The 19,335-nt window shown below is 45.6% G+C and overlaps 1 protein-coding gene across 1 annotated transcript in view; it reads right to left on the reverse strand.

Annotated features, from left to right (window-relative positions):
• Nucleotides 1–15,422, reverse strand: part of FNBP1 (formin binding protein 1) — a gene marked incomplete at both ends in the record, with an annotated part of 81,723 nt that extends 66,301 nt beyond the window's left edge. The window contains one exon of the mRNA XM_079544799.1: nt 15,399–15,422. Within this exon, the coding sequence (XP_079400925.1) occupies nt 15,399–15,422 (24 nt within the window). The remainder of the gene's footprint in view (nt 1–15,398) is intronic.
• Nucleotides 15,423–19,335: the final 3,913 nt, after the last annotated feature.

The following is a 19,335-nucleotide window of genomic DNA, read 5'->3' on the forward strand; positions in this document are numbered from 1 at the left end:
TCTCACATGCTCACCTCTATTCTGCTTCCTTTACAGAACCCTCAGACACTGTAATGAAAGCGAGTTGTACCAAAGCATGAGCTCCTGTCAAAGTCTGAACCCAAAGAAAAGTAATCACTGTCTCAAGCCTCTCTGAGCTGCACAGGGTCCCCCTGGGCCCCCAGCAGAAGGCTCTCTCAGTAACAAGATCCCAGCAAAAAGTAAATGAATGCACCAAAGTAGGTGGAATAAAGAGGGGGAAACATGGTGTAAAACGTCGACCTACCGAAAGCACACGAGGCATTTGTTCAGTAGTGAAAACGAATAACTTAACGAGGCCAATTGCCGAACCAGCACCAATGAAACTGCGCTCTGCAATACAAAGGCAAGATCTCCCGCCTGCATTTCAGGCTCACAGGCAATAGGGCAGCGCGCACATGGCCGAGCTGCAGCCATACAGGAGCTGGCCTGAGCAGCTGAGCTGCCCCGGGATGTCCCAGAGGCACATCACAGACATCTGACAAGGTAAAAGCAACTCTGTCACACAGACACTCAAAAAAACCCCGTTGGAGCAGAGAGCTTGCTTTTTGTTAGATAGGAAAATATAAATGTCCCCTGTCCTTAAAGCACGACGCTGATAAAACACACAACCCTAACACAATCATCTCTCTCATCCATACGTGGGAAACGCTCAGTGAGCTGGCATGAAAGAAGCAGTAGCAGCAGCAGAAAAGTTCCCACAGCTCTGGCAGCAGCTCCTGCACACCAAGGGGCCGGCAAAGGGGCACGGGGACAAACCAGAGGCACGCGGGGAGCCGCAGCGCAGCCAGCATGCCCGCAGTGTGTGTGCAGCAGGGCCAGGCTGGGAGCCCTGGTGGACAAAGCTCCAGTTCAGCACACCAACCAACAGAAACTAAAATTACAGTTTCTAGAAAGTAAGTAGGGCAGCTGGTGTCTGTACAAACCTAGCCTGGCTTTCTACAAAACCTCCAAAACCTCCAAGCCAGACAGAACACTTTATGGAAACAAACCAACAATTAGGTTCTCTTTTGACCAACACGACCTGGAAGCCTAAGCATCACAGATAACATTTCATTTCAAGTAAAACAGCATTTTCTGATCCTTACATGCAAACTGCTTCCCTCAGCAGGGCTGCTCCATTCACATCCTGGACAGGCAAGTCTGGCTGTGCTAAAGGGGGGCATTGAATTTGCTTGAAACAACAATCTCATGTCCTTGGGTTCAACAAAAAGAGGTGGATATTTTAGAATACATGCTATAGCAATGATGATGACACCACGATTGAGGTTCTGAACCTTTATAACACTTCATTAAGCACGCATCCTTACAACCCTAATAGGAATTTCATCAGGAAGAACCTCTCTGTTAATCTAGCTTCTAAGACAGACATGAAACAAAAGCACCGGCCAAATTACAACAATGCTTATTGGAGCACAGATTAAAAGCCACTGGCTGTCACACCAGCCTGACTGCTTCCTGTCCCCCACAGCCCATCCAGCATCACCCATCTGCCTCCATCTATTAGCACTGAAAGAATGGGCAGCAGCGACTGCTTTAACCCCACTCTCAAACAGACAGCTGTGACAGCTCTGCGTTTTGGGGTGAGAAGGGGGGTGTTGGTAAATCACACAAAGGAAAGATGAGATAACAGTTCGGTTTCCTACCAGTTCCACTCCAGCATTAAATACCAACTCACCAACCTCAAATGGCACAATGGAAAGTACACATCAAAGCAGCAGGCTGACTGCATCCAGCTCATTAACATCACCTAAACGTAAAGACAACTGCTTTGTCTACATCAATCCTAGAACTACCTACTGAGATTAAATGCTTATTAAACAATGCAATAAATGTATCCCTGGCCATTTACATAAAAGCATTAATATGAGCCTTGTATAATAAAGAGCTAAACCAGAGCAGAATGAAACTCCAAGGCCATTAATGCCACCAGGAAAAGGTTCTTACTAACTCTGCTAAGCTCAGAATGCACAACATTTTTCAAATACAGATCTTGACATTCTTTATAAAGCTGGTAAGGCTACAGCAGGCAGCAAAGAATGCAAAACTCTCTTTTAAGTAGTTTAGAACCAACAAAGCTCCTGGTATTTTAGTGACACTGCAGACTCTTATAACACTGAGGGCATTTAGAAGTGCTAGCAAATTAATATGCTGCACCAATTCATTTGGTGAACAATCTCATTCAGATCTTAAGCTGCTTGTCCTGTGTTCTGAATGTGTTAGCAGGCTGAAAAATCTGAGGTGCCAAAGATATTTTCTGAAAGAGTGCTACAGTTTTTCCAGCACGCAGCAGCTTGCTGTGCTTGGAGCTGATCACTGGGACGACGATAGAAAGCATTCTGTCTAAAGATGAACACAGAGCCCCCCACATAACAGTGATGTTATTAGTCAAATGAGTGACACAAACGTTATTAAAACTGTCATAATTGAAGTAACAGAAAGCTGCCAAGTGCCAGTAGGACAGCACAGCATGTTGTACAGGAGAAGGCCTTCCTAAAGCCACACAAAGGCGTGCTGTGCACAGAGCACACGTAGGGGAGTTCTGTCCATAGAAGTACGCTGTCACATCATCCTGCTTCCACTCTTCTGATGTTCTTGGAGGATCAACTACAAGGCTGCCACAACAAAAAAACAAACAGAGGGAATGCTTACATTATAACGTGCCGGCTGGGCTGCCCTATGATAGCAAAAACAAACTGTGGAGTATCCAAAAGGATGGCGAGCACAGCGCTGTTCTTTTCTGCCTCTGTTGTGGGAGGAAATCAACTGCCTGTTTCATATCAAAGTAAAGGATTCTTCATTAAGAGTCCACATGGAGCAAACAAAAAAAAAGCCCTATAAATTGTACACAAGCCTTACAGCCGTGCAGGACACAAAGCAGTGTTCTGGTGACGTCCGCATGCGGGTTTACAGCATAACTGCCTACAAAGAGGGATGAAGCTGTTTCCTGCTGCCCGCTGTTTTGGAGGCATCTCAATTAATTCTTTAAGGAATAATTAGCACCATAAAAGAAAAAACATAAATTCTGTTCTTTTTTAACAGGGATATGTGAATGACACCCACGCTCAACTTTGTAAGCCTGGACTAGGAGACTTTCAAGCAGATTCCATTAAATATTGATGAAGATATATATATATATTTAAATGACTATTTATTTGAAGGCAATTAATCAGCCTATTGGAAAAATAATTCTTTGAAACACAACTGAGATGCACAGATTTTTTTTGAGCATTCAGTGAACACAGCCATTCTAGCAAAGATCATCTATTTTGGGTATCTATCAGCACACCGTATTGATTTTCAATACAAGACACAATAAAAATAGCTAGGTTTAATTTTCATCTAAGAACAATAACTAATTTGCAGTGTGAAAACAAAAGAAGCCTCTTTTAACAAAAGTAGGTGCAAGAGAAATGATTCTTTGCTCCCCAGGCAGGGAGAGACAGGAGGTGGGACAGACTGCAGACCTGTGTGCCAGCTCCACGTCCTTCCATGCCACATGCTGCATCCTTCCAACCCTGCTCACCTTTAATGCACATCACACGCCTGCAGGCAGGGCCCACAGATGCTTGCATTGCACAGCAGGGCTGGGATCTCCAGTCACAATGGCTACAGCATCAGCTGCCTTGTTCATCAAATTAAGTGGACTTCTGGAACAGCACAGCACTTCAAGCAATCACTCATTCAAACAGAAGGCAGCAGATGACAGCGATACACTGGGTGTGCATTTGTGATTTCTGTTGCACATCAAACAAGGACATCAGCAGTTTCTGCATAAGTCTCCCTATATTGATCCTACAGCACCTGGTAGCAACTTAGGATCAGCAAGTCTCCTCCCAGTGCTTCTGAGTCTGTGACTCAAACTTCTGTGACAGCTGGTGTATTCCCTTCACCTTTCGATGCCTTCCTTTGCTAAGCACGGTGCTTTGTGACCCTGACTTTCAAACCTGCAATGTTATCACACTACGCTTCTGTCAACATTCTTGGAAACATACCTTCCATATTCTGAAGTACACGGTTACTTGAGTTAATCTTACAAGTAATGCAAGAGAAACACAGAAAAAATGGCATCTCTCAGAAGAAATAATCTGCTCACAGAAAGTAAAATGCACAGGGAGACAACAGAACACAGTGAGGTAGGAACAGAACAACCAGTACTGCTTCAGAACATCAGCAAAGAGAAAATTGACTTTACCAGAGCTCAAGACTGAAATGTTACACAACTGCACGTAGAACTGGACAACAGTTGTAGAGGGGATACTAGAGACAAAAAAGCCTCAGAAAAAACATGCCTGAAATGAGACCTGGGGTTCTGAACATTGCCCTGCCTTGCACAGGCCCTGATGCAAACAGTGACAGATGTTCAGAGAACAGAGTCGGCGATACTAAACTAAGCATGATGATCTGCATTTCTTATTAACCTCCAAAAAAAGGCACTGACCAATAATGCAAACAGACAACGGGTGCATAAATAAGACGACCAGGCATTTAGCTCCTATCCATGCTCAAATAATTGAAGTTATAGGAGTAACTTCTCTGTCTGGGCTGAAGGAAATCCTCATAGGCATGCTTTCCTTACTTCAGCTTTCATCCCCTACCTTTCGAAGCCATTTTGTCTGTTGAACTGAAAAGCACAAGAGCACAGAAGGAACGCCCTTGGCTGCAGAAGAACAACAGGAACCTCCTGCCCAGCCTTTCCCTGCATGGATTAGAGCAACAGGTCTTCCTACAGCAACTGGAGCTTCTGGGCACAATTCCCTGAACATCCCATGATTCTCCACCTATTTTGTAACACAGATAGGCCATTTGCTTGATAAACAGTTGAATCATGTAAAAAAAAAAAAAAAAAAAAAAAAAAAAAAAAAAAAAGAAATCTGAGTAGACATCGACTTGAATCTATTAGATGTTTTATCTGCCAAGCAGGGAAAGAAAGCTTGGCCTCTGAACCAGACTGATGCAGGAATGGTTGGGGAGAGGAGGAAAACAAATCCATGCTTACCTATGTACAGAGGGGATGAGGGAAAGAAAGATCTCACAATTTGAGAAGAACATCCCCTCCTACAGGGAGGGCAAGGAGGCCATCCAGACACCACACTGCATTACAGCTCTGGTTCACCTGAAACTGTTAAGTGTTCATTTTCCCCACAAATCTCAGCGTTTAAACCTAAATAGTGGAGTACTGGCTGCTAAATGCAACCTGTTGGGCATTGAACCATAGAGCCAAAGAAGTTGACGTTACGGCAGATTACTTTCACAGAGCATCTCCAAACCTGCAGCTCAATGGAAGACCCATACACATCTATAAGAAAAGAGCATCTGCCACTTCCACTGAGAGCTTCCTGCTGCATCCACAGGCAGGATTCACAGAGTCAATGAAAATAGTGGAATCTTTGTCAAGCCCTCAGCACCTCTGGATGCATTTGTTCTTTTATGGAAAAGATCTCAATATGCTGTAGGATGGAAAATTACTGTTTACCTAATTTGGTGTGCAGACAGAGACAGAATGAGACAAAGTCAGTAAGAAAAGAGGAAGACAGAAGAAATGTCATGTGGTCGATTCCCACCCCCCTCCTTTTATTGTTGTTTGAGCTCTCATGTATAGAAATGACACTCATAATTATTAGTTTGTTCATTCAACAAGGTTACTCATGCATTATAGTTAATTCTTACTTACGAACACTTAATATACAGAATAAAACTCAGTCATATTATTTTATTCCTCCTCCAAGCTAGTGACAGCATTTCCAGAAAAGCTGAATGCACTCGTGACATTTTTATCCTCAAGAGACTTGTGTAATTGTAGAGTCTGTAAATGCACACAAAACATCTTCCAACGCTGCAAAATTAAGACAAATACAACGTGGATAGGAACAGATAGGAATAAGTAGCGACTGTTGCAAAATAAGCAAAGAAAGAAATCCCAGCACAATATTTCCTTGCTTTAAGATGCTTAATTCTATTAATTTAAGATTTGTTTGTGACCACATCTATTTCTGGAACGACTATGGAAGGCATACAAAAAGGAGACAATGAATAGAGCTATGTAGTTCATGCATTTTTTTTTTCCCCTTTTCTTCCCTAAGAGAATCTGAGCATTAGGCGCAGCACCGCACAAAGGAAACTATCAGTTCTCTTCTTTAAGGGTGATCTGTGCCTGCGGCTTTTTTGTTTTGGGTTCATTTTCTGATTATTTTCAAAATTCTCCTTATCCCAGAAAGCTTCTCGAAGTGCATTAGGGCTTACACACGAGGCCCAGACTGTTTAATTTAGCCCTAATACCTTGAGGAAGCTTCAGAATGGATTGTTGCTATTCTGATTAAGGAATCAATCTCACCCCCTGCTGGGAAGGTTGGATGAACGCCTTGCCCCCAAAGGGAAATCAATATTGCTCCACTGGCCAGCAGCTTCCAAACACTGCATGCTCCAATGTGTTCTGAAGAAAGAAGAATTCTAATTTTAAAGCAGCATTCTGAATTTCCACTGTTTTGACACTTGAAAAAACAAACAAGAACCAAAGCTCTTGGCTCTCTGAGAAGCAGGGGTTGGAGCTCTTTACTGCCTCATCAATATTCCAGGTTTGTTTTGTTCCTAGAGCTTAACCCACAAACAAACCACAAAAGATAACTACACCAAGCCAACAACAGACCTGATGCTTCAGTCAACGTGAACATCTGTACCTTACGTGTGGTTCCCATGCATATAAAGGAAAAGTCTGCTGACCTTGTGTGAATGCAGTGCACAGCTCTGACATGTCCTTCCCAACCATCAAGCGTTTCAAATAACTGCTAATAACCAGAAGCATATTTGTATTGTTTAGCCTAGAAAAGGGCTTTGTTGGCTGCAACAATTCAACACACTCCCACAACCACTAATGGCTGGCACTATTAGACACAAGCTTTCTACTCCAGACTAAGTATTCTCAAAGAGCATCAATAATCCAGCCTCCAAAATTCCCTAAATTAGGTGTATGCGTTTCACATCAGCACATTTCTTGCAAAAATTGTCTCCTTATAATAATTACAGCTTTCCTATTTCAAGATAATTCCATGCCAGTCACGCTGAAGCTCTGGGAAAGGAGCTTTCAACGATTTCATATATAATACTGCTATTAGGGTGACGCAGACAAGGATCAGAGCAGAAGCTGAAGTGGGAAAAGGGGAGCAGCCCATAGCTATGCAGAAGAGGAGGTGCAGAGGCGCTCAGTGCTGCACCAGCAATGCATTCACGCTCCCAGGCTCGTTTGCTGGGCTGCTTCACCGCGTCTCAGAAGCATTATTTTGTCTTTAAATAGCTTGGTTTCAACCCTATACCCCCCATTCCAAAAATAAGGCTGTAAATCCCCAGGGTGCTGATTTAAATAGGAGCCGAGTCACACGTATCATGTGATACACACTCACACTACCTAAAGGACAGGCCGGTGTGTTTGCCCAGCACAGTTCTGGTGTTCAGGTAAAGCACACACCTGTACTTCGGTGTCTGTCCTCCAACAGAACCTTCATAGCCTTTATGATCAGCTGCTGGCATGAAAAGTAGCACTGACATTGCTAGCCCATACATACACTGCTGAAATAAGGGTTGGTTGGTGGTTTGGTGATTTTTTTTTTTTGCATATGAAAAACTGAAGTAAAGCTTTGCTACACAATTTTGCAATGTTTCTATATTAAGGACATATGCCAGAAAGCATCTGCTGTGAAAAATGGATGTTTCACACGTTGTAAGGAAACCGAGGCTCCTGACCAGCACACAAATCTCTGCCCCCATCCTTCTTGTTATGCCTTTCTGTGACAGCACACAGACAAAATACCTCCGACTGCTACACTGGGGAGGCAGGCAGGGAGGTGAAAAGGCATTTGTGCAGCACTCTATCACCAGTCAGTTCATCCACCACCAGTTTTCCTTTTCCTTCACCAAAATCTCAGTTGCACACCCTTAATGAATGCCACTCCTATAAGCCCCCACATTTGAGAGATCAGCAGTCCTCAGGAGGGCAAGAAGTATTTCCCTTCCTCATTTCACTTTTGTCTCTGAAAACACACACACATATTCACTCACTGCTGCGTGTCAATCATTTTTTCTTTTTGTAAATACAGCAGAAGTGCATTCAAGCAGAATTTTCTGCATAACAGAAAAACATCACACAGTGAAAAACGTTATCCAAAAGTATTATAAACCAATTTGCCAGACAATTCCTCAGAGCTTCCTGCACAGAAATGGATGAAAACCAGCAGCGCACAGGGCTCTGGTTACAGCTCTCACTCAGGTATTGCTCCACAGCGAGGGAAGATGCAAAATGCAACCACAGAAAGCAGCGTGCAGACGTTCAAACCAGTACATCAACTCTTCTGAAACACGACATGGAACAAGCCACATGAAAGGATAATGCTGCGAAACCAAACATGCAAAAACAGCCGCTAGGTTTCTTCACTATTCTTTCTTATTTCTCATCTTCTGTTTATCCTTTGCCCCATTCCTTCCTTCCCATCCCTTTATCCCGATTCCAACATATTCTTGATTTGCCATTCCTAACACATCGCTCTCACTGCTGGCAGACAGGGTGTGCAATCTCAGCCAGCATTTCAGGTCCCACCCAGAGTCCAACCCTACTATCCCCGCATGCTCATTAGGTAAATTATCTCCTGATTTGTCTTCTGGCTAAAATTCCCTTTCTCCTCCTGAGCTCATTCCTGCTATTTCTTTTTATCTGTCAGCCTCAGCTCTCTCATCCTCCCCAAGCTCACAATCAGAACCAAGCATATCACCAATTCAAATTGCCTCTCCTCAACCAACCCCGCTCTCACCATCCTTGGCACATTACTTCGCTGACCCAAACAGCCCCTAAGCAAGCAGCTGCAGGTTCCTGTGATTAGTTCTCAGGCAGAGCTCCACACCTTCTTCCCCACCACCTACAGACCCAAACATTGAGGAGCTTCCCCTCTGTTCACAGCACCTCTTCCTCTATTCCTCACCCTTGGGTGAACACAGCAAGACACACACACTCCCGTTCTGCTCAGATCCCACACTGCTGTGATGGCTGTTATGAGGAAGCCCTACCTGCCAGATGGAGCCTTGCTGGGACACAGTGCAGCCACACTTTCGGTTCCCTTTTGCTCCTTGCTGCAGCCCACCATCTCCCAACTCACTGACGCAGGCTGTTCTCCCACAGCTGCCTTTGCTCTGGGAGGAGAGGACAGAGGCACACTCAGCTGTTTATCAGGCCGTGGCATTGCCTTGTCCTGCACAGAGCACTCCCAAACCAAAACGTGCACAGGCACACCACAACTTCTGACGCCTTCAGCACTGATTCCTTCACCCAGCACTTGCAAGGTGGCATTCTCCTTGACTCGCACGTTTGCCTAACTCAGGCAGATTTTCCCAACATCAGAAGGCACATCTCTGTTCAAGAGCTGTTATCTGCCAAATTTCTAATCCTTCCTCCAATACAGCTTTCCAGTACTGAAGAGGTACTGCACTATGGGCAGTACACCAGCCCTATTAACAGCTGAAAAATCCTGGCTAATCTAGATACAAGAAATGCGAGGCAGGCATAGAGCAAACTACAGTCTGAGCATGCCAGCTTTGCACAAAATAGAAAATAGCAAAGCAGAAAATAGAAGACCTCAACAGAAAATAAAACAAAAAGAGCTACCAACTGTATAACCCCAGCGTGGGCTGAGAGAAAACTCCTCTGCAAGATGAACATCCTCCTATCACCTAGATAATAATCCCTCACTGCACATCCACAGTGCAATGAAAGTAAAATTCTCCTCTCCAAAATGAATAATTCATGAGACAAATTGTAGCTGCTGTTCCAAGGGGTAATGGCAAACACTACCCATGTCCCTTCCCTTCGGACACAGAGCAGCACCCACAGAATCACCAAGGTTGGAAAAGACCTTCAAGATCATCCAGTCCAACCATGCACCTATCACTAATAGTACCCAGCCACCTCACCAAGGGGGAAGAATTTAAGGACTTTATTTTTGGCTTTTTGGGTAGAAACATTTCAATACTTAACACCAACTGGCCAGACAATGTGTACTTGCAATAAGAAGTTATTTCCATGACAGCAACAACAATAACCCACTACAGCACTTCTTCAGGACAGCAGGCTGTGTGCAGGACTCGCAGGGGATCACTGTTACACCAGGCATTAGTGGCCATGACTCCATTTCAAGATTCATTCCTGCCCTCGGTTTCTAAGGGTGGCTGGGAGATTGCTCCTGTTCTCTTGGTTATTTCTGCAACAGGTTGTGTCTTCCCCACCTGAAAGAGGACAGCACTGCAATAAAACTGCTTCATGTTCGCAACATGCACGGCTGCTTCAGCAGTGAACCCTGAATAATCAGCATTTCCTTCCTACACCTTAACTGCACTGCTCTACACTACAAGTAATCTAGAAACCCCATCTAGACACGCACATTACTTTTTCTCCATTTTCTATTTCAAAGCCAAAGCCATCGCTTGCAAAGAACAAAGACTGCAGTACGTCAAGAGACAACAGTGTTTTTCCTCTCACCAACCTAACAAACTCAGTGCTAAAATAAAAAGCGCGAAAAAGAAAAGCAGGGTTGCCAAGGATGGAAGGAAGTAGAGATGTTTCATCTGAGAAACGTAAGGTTACGTTGAAGGGGGAAGTTATTTTAAAATATTTATATGAATGCTAAGGAAACTCAACAGAGCATTGCATTTGGGTAGCTGGATCAGATTCAGTGCATAACGAATGTCAGAAGCATTATTTCAGACAGGTTGAAAGCGAGTTCCCAAAAATTCATTAGCAGGTTACCTTTCCAGCAATCAACAACAAAGGCAATAAAGTGCATTATTACATTATTACATTACAGTCCAGCAGTGGCTCCTACTCTCATGTGGAGCATGGCTTTTGAAATCCTGCTTTAAAGGAATGTTTCACAACATGAGTAACACTAATGAGCTGCAAGGAGTCCAGAAAAACATTGTCTCATCTTTGCCTGCCTTCCCACATGGTTGAAGAGAGCTGGGGTGGCTGTGCTGCAAATGGGAAGATTCAGTGACTAGAAGGGGAAAGAAGGAGCAACAAAAAGAGATATTTGCAGCTTTGACTCATGCTGAAGGATTGCAAATCTGTTCCTTAATGAATGGGTAGAAAATACAAGAAGAGGCAGCGACAGAATTGTAGCAATCCTTTCTTAAAGCAAAGCAGAACTGTAAATGAAATTACTCAGATATTCACACACCCAAGACCCAGTAGGTTCCTCAGAAACCCAAACAGAGCTGCTCTACTCGCAGTGCCTGGAAGCCCAAATTATAAACATGATGATTTTGCGCTGACCTCATTTTTATTTTCCAACCTATTTACTTTCAGGGTGCCCTATGCTGTCACCCAGCCGCTTCTACAGGTGAAATTCAGCCTCTTCCAACTGAAGATGTTTTAATTAACAAATTGCCAAATAGGAAAAAAAAAACATCTACTGAAATACAAAGAGAGCAAGGAGACACGAAGTTTCTGCCTCTGGTTGTCTGAATGATGTCAAATACGTTGGAACAGTCAGCTCACAATAAAACTCACTGCTCAGGAAAACGTTTGCCATCGCCACAGATTTTCCACCTCGCATCCAGCGGCCTTCCAAGGGAAGCTCCACGACCTTATGAAGAAAAAACTCTCAGATGTCAGAGATAATCAGTGATTTCGCAGGCAGTATAACTCCTTGTCCTGTCACTATGTGAAGCTTTTCCTTTCACTCAGAGAGAGTAAGGGGTTAACAGCCAAACCCAAGAGCTCTGGTAGCCAGGGAACCATGAGACAGATTTTCATTTCCTGCACCCAACTCTATGGGTGTTTGCAACGAAACTGGATTGAGGGGGAAAAACAGTTAACAGCTCAAACATAGATGTAGCCCTGCAGAGCCTCTTACAGGGAACATGCTGACAAGACCAGAGCCTTCACTTAAAATTTAAGATGACGTTTGACTGCCGTGCCCAGATAACTGCTTTGTGATGCCATCGAGGCCACAACCCTGAGAACTCCAGACAGATTCGGACTGTGACTCATCACTTTAAGCATCACCTACTTGCCATAAATATTACAACGCCACTAGAGAACAATACTACATTCAATGAAAATGCAGGATCACAGCTGCTGGAACACAAATGCTGCCGATGAATTAGGCATGCAAGGACTGAGAGTGGAAAGATCCATCAGTTCCACGCAGGAAGCACTGAGTTCTCAGAGCTGCACCTCTGTTCCATTGTCTGACAAGGAAGAACAGCTCACAGAAACAGGGTTTGCAGGAATCCACTTATTTCCATACCATGAATGAAGATGTTACTATTAATGTGGAAAAGAACATCATTTTCTAAATCGTATGACTTCAGACAGCAAAAGTAGCCGAGCCGTAATTTTTTTCCATACTGAAGCATACTGGAACAGTGCAAACAAAAGGACATTCCCCAAAGTACCCATCATGTGAGGAGTTGGCCAACACTGCTCCTTGCGCAAGGGCAGCAAGTTCAGCCCTTTGCAAACAGAAATACTCACCTTCTCCGGACTGAAAGGACAGTGACAGCTGTTAGCAGACACCCAGCCACACAAAGGTCAAGGAAAACCAATTCAATCACACCCCCCCCCACACTTAATCTTTTTTTATTATTATTAACTTTATATTGGACATAGAGGGAAGGGGGAGAGGAACCCAACACTTTACAGCACCTGCATCTCTGAAAGGCTCATAACAAGAAGGATGAACCTTCCCACATTTAATGACATCACTGCCTGCACTTGCCGTGCTGTGACAGCACTCCAAGGAGCCACAGGTTCTCCTGCACCACTTCAGCACAAGTTTACACATACCTCCTCTACATTGCAAACTGTACCAAAACTTATCATCAAGACACTTAATTCCCTTCAACTCACAGCCACAGCTCTTCCCGCTCAAGACAAGGAGTGAAGCACTGAGGTTAGTTTTAACTTGCTACGTATTTCCTACCACTCACTTCATCTCACAGGAAAGAACCCTGCTGGGAAGTCCAGGAGAATACAGTAGCACTTTACTAGCTAAAGCACCCTCCAGAGTAGCTGTGTGTGACACTCTGGTATCCCTGTTCTTCCTTAGTGCCTACAAAGAGGGAGAAAGATCTGAGAATCTTTCAGAGCCTGCAGACCCCGAAGTGCGGCTAGCTGAAGCTACAAGTTGCACCTATGTACCCACCCATACATAATCTTTACTTGCCATGTTAACATAAACATTTAGAAAACACTGCAAATTACGAGAATCAAACACAAAACCAGTCTTCCAACCCCCAGCTGCCAGCCCTTACAGCTACTCTTGAACTGGAGCAGAAAACAAAAGGTTTCAGTCCTATGACCATACTTCGCCCTTCACCCACCACTCCTCCCCCTGGATTCCATATGTTTTCAGTGCAATGAGCAGAAAGCTGTGCAGGCTGTGGGCACACCGAGCAGCACAGCAGCTCCAGCCACTGCCACACACACACAGACAACTCAGGCTGTTATATGAGACCTTCAGGCTTTGCTCTGTGACACCCGACTGCTGGGAGGCCACAGATGATCTCATCATCCTGAGCATTTATCCTCACACTGGATCCAAATGCTGCCCTGGTACCTCTAATAATTCTGCTGGTTACGGGTGAAGCTCGTAAATGAAACTCAGAACAGAAGTCTAGAGTCGAATGAAATAGGATTAGGAATTTTGCAATACAATTTGCAACCCGGAGAAATAAAATATCCTCACAACACAGCACAGTGCTACAGCACTCTTGGGAGTCACTTACATTTTGCCAAATGGATTTCATTGCTTCTGAGGCTTCTTTCTGCAAGCCTCAGAAGGAAGCTTCCCCCCAAAGGAACAAACAGAAATCCATGCACGTTAACATTCTACTTTCTCTAAAGAGCAACTCTGATTTTGCTTCTCCTTTGTTACACTGCAGGAGTGACCGGTGAGCACGCACTCAGCCTGGCAGATGGGCACCTCACCCTGCAACACAACCCTGGTGAAACAACAGACATTAAGTTTCTAAATGACAATTAGAAACACCTGTGAACACCCCAACTTCCACTCCATCCAACAAAGGCCACAGCCAATCCTACACCAGTCACACCCTACAACGGGCATTTTTAATTCATGACACCTGTTTGTACAGCCAACACATGACTACTTAAAACAAATACTAAGTTTTAAGGCTAATAGAAATCCAATTTTGTTTAAGAAACACCGGGACCAACCAAAGGTGGTGGCACGCATTAAATCCAAGCTGGTTGTGTGGTTCTTTTCACCAGTAAAGGGAGTGGGACTCAGAGAGGGATGCCAGCATTCTGTCCCAGATACCCACAGCACTGGAAAGCGATTCATCGACAAAGCTGTGCCCAACATAGCACACAACGAGTCCTACCAGTGTGGTATCCAGCCTCACTGCACCTGGTTGCTGTGTTTTCTCCTCATTAACCTGCTACACTTCTCAAGCTATACTGAGGACACAAGAGATGTTGGTGCCTTAGATAGCAGACAAGATTTCACCAGTTAAACTTTAGGGAAAAAAAATCGTTACAGACACACAACTGCACACACCTGCAGAGATTACAATGAACCACGGATAAGCATTTCTTCCCTCGATCTTGTGCAGAAACATCCTAGCATCACCTACACCGCTAAGAAGGCAAAAGCAGACGCTCAGCCCACCTCGAGAATTCCACATTTATTCTTCTGCATCAGAACGATTTACAGCGGGTCGTTCAGACTGCTTAACCGCCCCACAGAGCATGCAGGGTGCAGAAAGCAATGCCAGCTGCAGATCTCCCCGTGCAGCAGAGCTGTTTGAAGAAATGAATCAAACCAGCACCGCTACGGCACTCCATCATTCTGTAGCACCGCGGACAAACGCAGGATGACCCCTCAGCAAGCATCCCGTGCTCAGGTCGCCGTGTATTTCTAACTATAACACCACTACGACGTCACAGCCAAGCGGGACGCTCGTTCAACTGTCTACCCGAGCAGGGCTGCGATTAGCACAGATAACACGGCCGTGCCTACAGACAGCCCAAAACCGGGTCCCGCAGCGCCATGGCGGTTCGCCCCGCTGCCAAACATGGCTGCACCGCGTCCTCTTTGTGACCGAGCCCGTGTTTCCCTTCTGCCTCTCTCAACTCCGCACCCAGCCCGGCACCCAGCCCGGCATCACCGCCCGCTCCGCTCCCCGCGGTCCGCCCCGCATCGCCGCTCCCTCCTGAAATCGGACCCACCTCCGAACCGCGCGCACGCCGAAAAAATAAAGCAGCAGCCCGACCCTCCTTCGTTCCGCGGGGCGGCTCCGCGCCCGGGGCTCGTTTGTTTTATCGGTAATTTCCGCGCGGTCCCGGCACGCTCCCGTCCCCCCCCCCCCCGGCTCACCCACAGCTCCGTGCCCCAGCTCATGGCTCCGCCGGCGCCGAGCGGAGGGCGGGCGGGGGTCGCTGCCCCTCGTCGAGGCTTCCTTCCCTTTCTCTCCCCGCACGCGAAGAACCGGCTCGGATCCCGGCGCCGAGGCGAGGGCGAAGGGCGGGACGCGCGAAGAGCGGGACGGGCGCTGCTCACCGCCGCTCCCGCCTCATCGCGCCGCAAAATGGCCCGAGCGGCGCCGCGCGGAGAGGCGGCGGCGGAGCGGGGCGGGAGGGGGGAGCGCTTGACAGCTCTGGCGCACTGCGCACGCGCTCCCCGCGGCCGTTAAAAGGGGGGCGAGGAGCGCGCTGCGCATGCGCGGCCGCCGGCTGCGCGCCCCCCACGTCCTCTGGGAGCGGCGGGAGCGCGCCGCCCCCCGCTGGGCACCGCGAGGCGATGAGCGCTCCTCGCCCCGGAGCGGCGTGCCCGCCCTGCTCCCTTTTCTTCCCGCTTCCTCACAGTACGAAGCGCGGGTTTTGTTATTTGATTTCCAAGCAAACGTTCCCGTTTTGGAGATTTGTACGGGGGCAGCCGCCCCGATGAATAAGGAAGCCCACACCCTGCAGGGAGGGGCTGCCTCCGTCACCCCGCGCCCCAAACACGCGCACCCCAACCCAGCCGCGTTCAGAAACATCGATCCTGCCGTCCGTCAGCAGCAAGCGGGCAGGAAAATAATCGAGTTACCTGCCTGCAGCCGACGTGGGGCACGGCAGCAGTCACGCAGGCCTTGCAGAAATCAGCTTGTTTCCTCGCTGGAGAAATAAGATTTATTTTGTGCTCGTCTTCCTTTGCAACAGCATTTATTTGAGCTGCGTCACCTAATCTGATTTTATACTTCTGCTTTTCAGCTACAAGGAAGGTGAAAAGCCCTTCAGATTCCTGTCTTTGCTGCATCTGTAAACCCTAACCCCTCCACGTATGTGTAGAAAGGGGAAAGCACATTTATTCACCTGAGGAGGACAGAATGTGCTCACAAAGGGCTGGGATCTTTCTGATAACTGCACAGCTGCTGCATGCATTACCTCCCCTGGACTCATGCACTTACACTGGACAGCATGTGGATATCAATCTGCATGAGGAGAAAAAAAAACAATAGAAGGATAACTGAAGTGATTCCAACATTTAGAACAACAGTGAAGACGAGCATGATGCTAATAACGCACTGCATTTCATTTTATCCGCATTGGGTTGAATATGGGAGCAGAGTGCTACTACCCTTGAAGCGAGGCACAGAGCAGGCACCGCTTTTGCTCACCATTAAACGTTCATATCTTTAAAGACTGCATCACAACTAAGAGACACTGATCAACATTGCACAGAATACTTCCTGCTGTTGCCAACGTATTTGAATATCTGAGCCTGCCTGAAGCACAACTGCAGCGTCCCAAGGGCTTCTACCTCCACAGGCTCTCAGCAGAGGGACACCAGGAGCTTCAGCCTTACGTCCACCCAGAATGCATTACAAAACCAGTGAACATAATTGCATCACAACTGTTTGAGACCTTAATCCATAAATACTTGAACAAAAAGAACGCACAGAGTCCAAGCGCAAAGCAGCACTGGTATCATCTGAGGTGAATTTGCAGTGGAATTTCCTTTTGCACAAAGACCTGGGAGGGGAACAAGGCAAACCTGTTACACCAGCACGGGCAGGGAAACCTGTCCCCAGAGAAAGACAAGAAACACATAACTGGTTATTGAACGGTACAGGCCAGAAATGCAAGTTCTGTTTTAGGATGGCACATCAGAACCAACAACACCAAAACCTGTGAATAAATTAAGATTCGTGTGGATGGAGCTCAAGGGAAAAGCCAAGTAAATTGCATCCCAGGTATTTCTGGTAGATTTTTTTCCCCTGCCATTTTTGTTATTTAGTCTGAAGCTCTCCAAGACACGGACTGCCACTTACAGCACTGCTTTGTTTGTGCAGTGCTCAAAACAGCAGAGCCTGCAGCTTGATTCGTCCTTAATTACTGATGTAATTAACAACGATGGGAGCATTAAGAGCCCTTTATACTACAGCATGATGTGAGAAAGCTTAGCAGGTTCCAGCCTCAAAAGAACAGTTCAAAATAACACTTAGAAAACCGATTATTTACTCCCCATTACCTAATTTACACAATGCAAAGCAGAGCAATACAGAAACCAGTAGGAGTTTTCCCCTGGCTGTACTAGGAACAAAACCATTCAGATCTGTTATCTGGATACAGGGATATTCCTGTAAATTCTGTGTTTATATCTGTTACTGTGATTCCAAGCATTGCTCACACTACATCCCAAGCCCAAGCAATTCCTTTAAACAAAAACCAAAGAAGAAAAACAACTTCAAAACAGCTACCTTCTAAATCATTTAGTAACCAAGAAAGCTAGAACAAACCCCTCAACTACAGTTTAACCTAAATCCCCCCATCTTCGTGTTTCCTCATGCAAATCAAGGAAAATCACATCTTGCAAACTAAGTATAAGCATTTCTAACTTCTGGAACATAAAAGGAAGAGGACCCACCTTTCCCCCCCATGGTTATCATCCCTGCAGCTGCTTCCCTTCTATTTTCACAATTCTACCCAGATCATCCACATCCAAAACATGGAAGGTAGATGTTGCTTACAACCTCTATGCACTGGAACTGAAACAGCACCAGGAAAGGAAGAGGACACGCCTTTCCCTCAGGCCATCACCATTACAGCTGTTTCCTTTCTGCACTCACAACCTACCCAGCTCATTCAGACACACAGCAGGGGACCTCAGTTCTCTTTAGTGCCCTATCAGGGCCCACAGGGGTCTGATTAACACCTGATGAAGAGCTGATAAACCTGAATGGCCCTGACCATCCTCACCTGGGACCTCCACCCTGCTCACACCCTCTGCCCACAGACACAGGAGCCTTATTTAAACGTCAGTTTGAGGCATTATTTTGTACTTCAGCTATGAATTGACTTCTAATTTCAGTATCTAAATTGTAAAATGATTTCTTGGATCATCTCTGCTTTTCTGTTATGAGCTTGCCTGGCTTGCAGTTTCTATCCCCAGGTTTACTTTGCTTAGTAGCTGTAGAACCACAACCTGAAAGGTGAGGTCACTGCCCTTCTGGCTGTGCTTTTGTGCTGTTTTTTGGTTTTGGTGTTTTTTTTTTTGTTTTTTTTTTTTTAAGAGAAAAAACAGGTTTTGCTATTCTGCAACATACCCATAGCATATTCACAGAGCACATCAATAACGAATACTTAGCACGCTTTTACTTTGTACTAAAGGTGTACTTACATGCTACCCATATGCCAGGAGTTTCTTGATGCTGCTGATGGTTGCCATCCAATCTCAACAGTTGCTCATCAGATACTTCCAAAGAAGTCCGTGAAGAATCCTAATTATGTTCAGGTACACGTGGGGAAAAACAATGAAAAGGAATCTAAAGAAACTAAGCATGTGTGAACACAGTTAAGAATAACTGCTAGAACGCTCCATTTACAGCCAGGTAATTTATCTTGTCTGGTGACTACAGTAAAACATCAATGTAAAGACATTTGTTCCTACAGCGTATTTATTACAGAGAAAAGACAATTTGTGTATTCTTAGGAATGTAAATTTAAGTCTAGAATCTTTTGATGTGTACATCCTTTGAAAAATGTAACGTGTTTACTTTCTGTGTTATACAAGTTCTAACTTCCACAGATCACTTAGTCTGGGTCAGTTGTGATTTAGTCACTGCAATATCCTGAGAGCTGGCAGAGTTACGAGGAGAAATATGTCACAAACTTAAATTGCCTGAATAAAATTCCCTGATTGTTATTAGGAAATACCTTCTGATTAGGAGAGGTTGATGGGATGAACAGTGCCTGCAATTATACAGGACAGTTTCATGCCGTTTGGCTACTGAAGTAGTCACTGAGAACAGAGCGAGGCACAAAGCCTGTGC

Source organism: Tetrao urogallus (genome assembly GCF_951394365.1).
Source record: "Tetrao urogallus genome assembly, chromosome: 19".
Lineage (NCBI taxonomy): Eukaryota > Metazoa > Chordata > Aves > Galliformes > Phasianidae > Tetrao > Tetrao urogallus.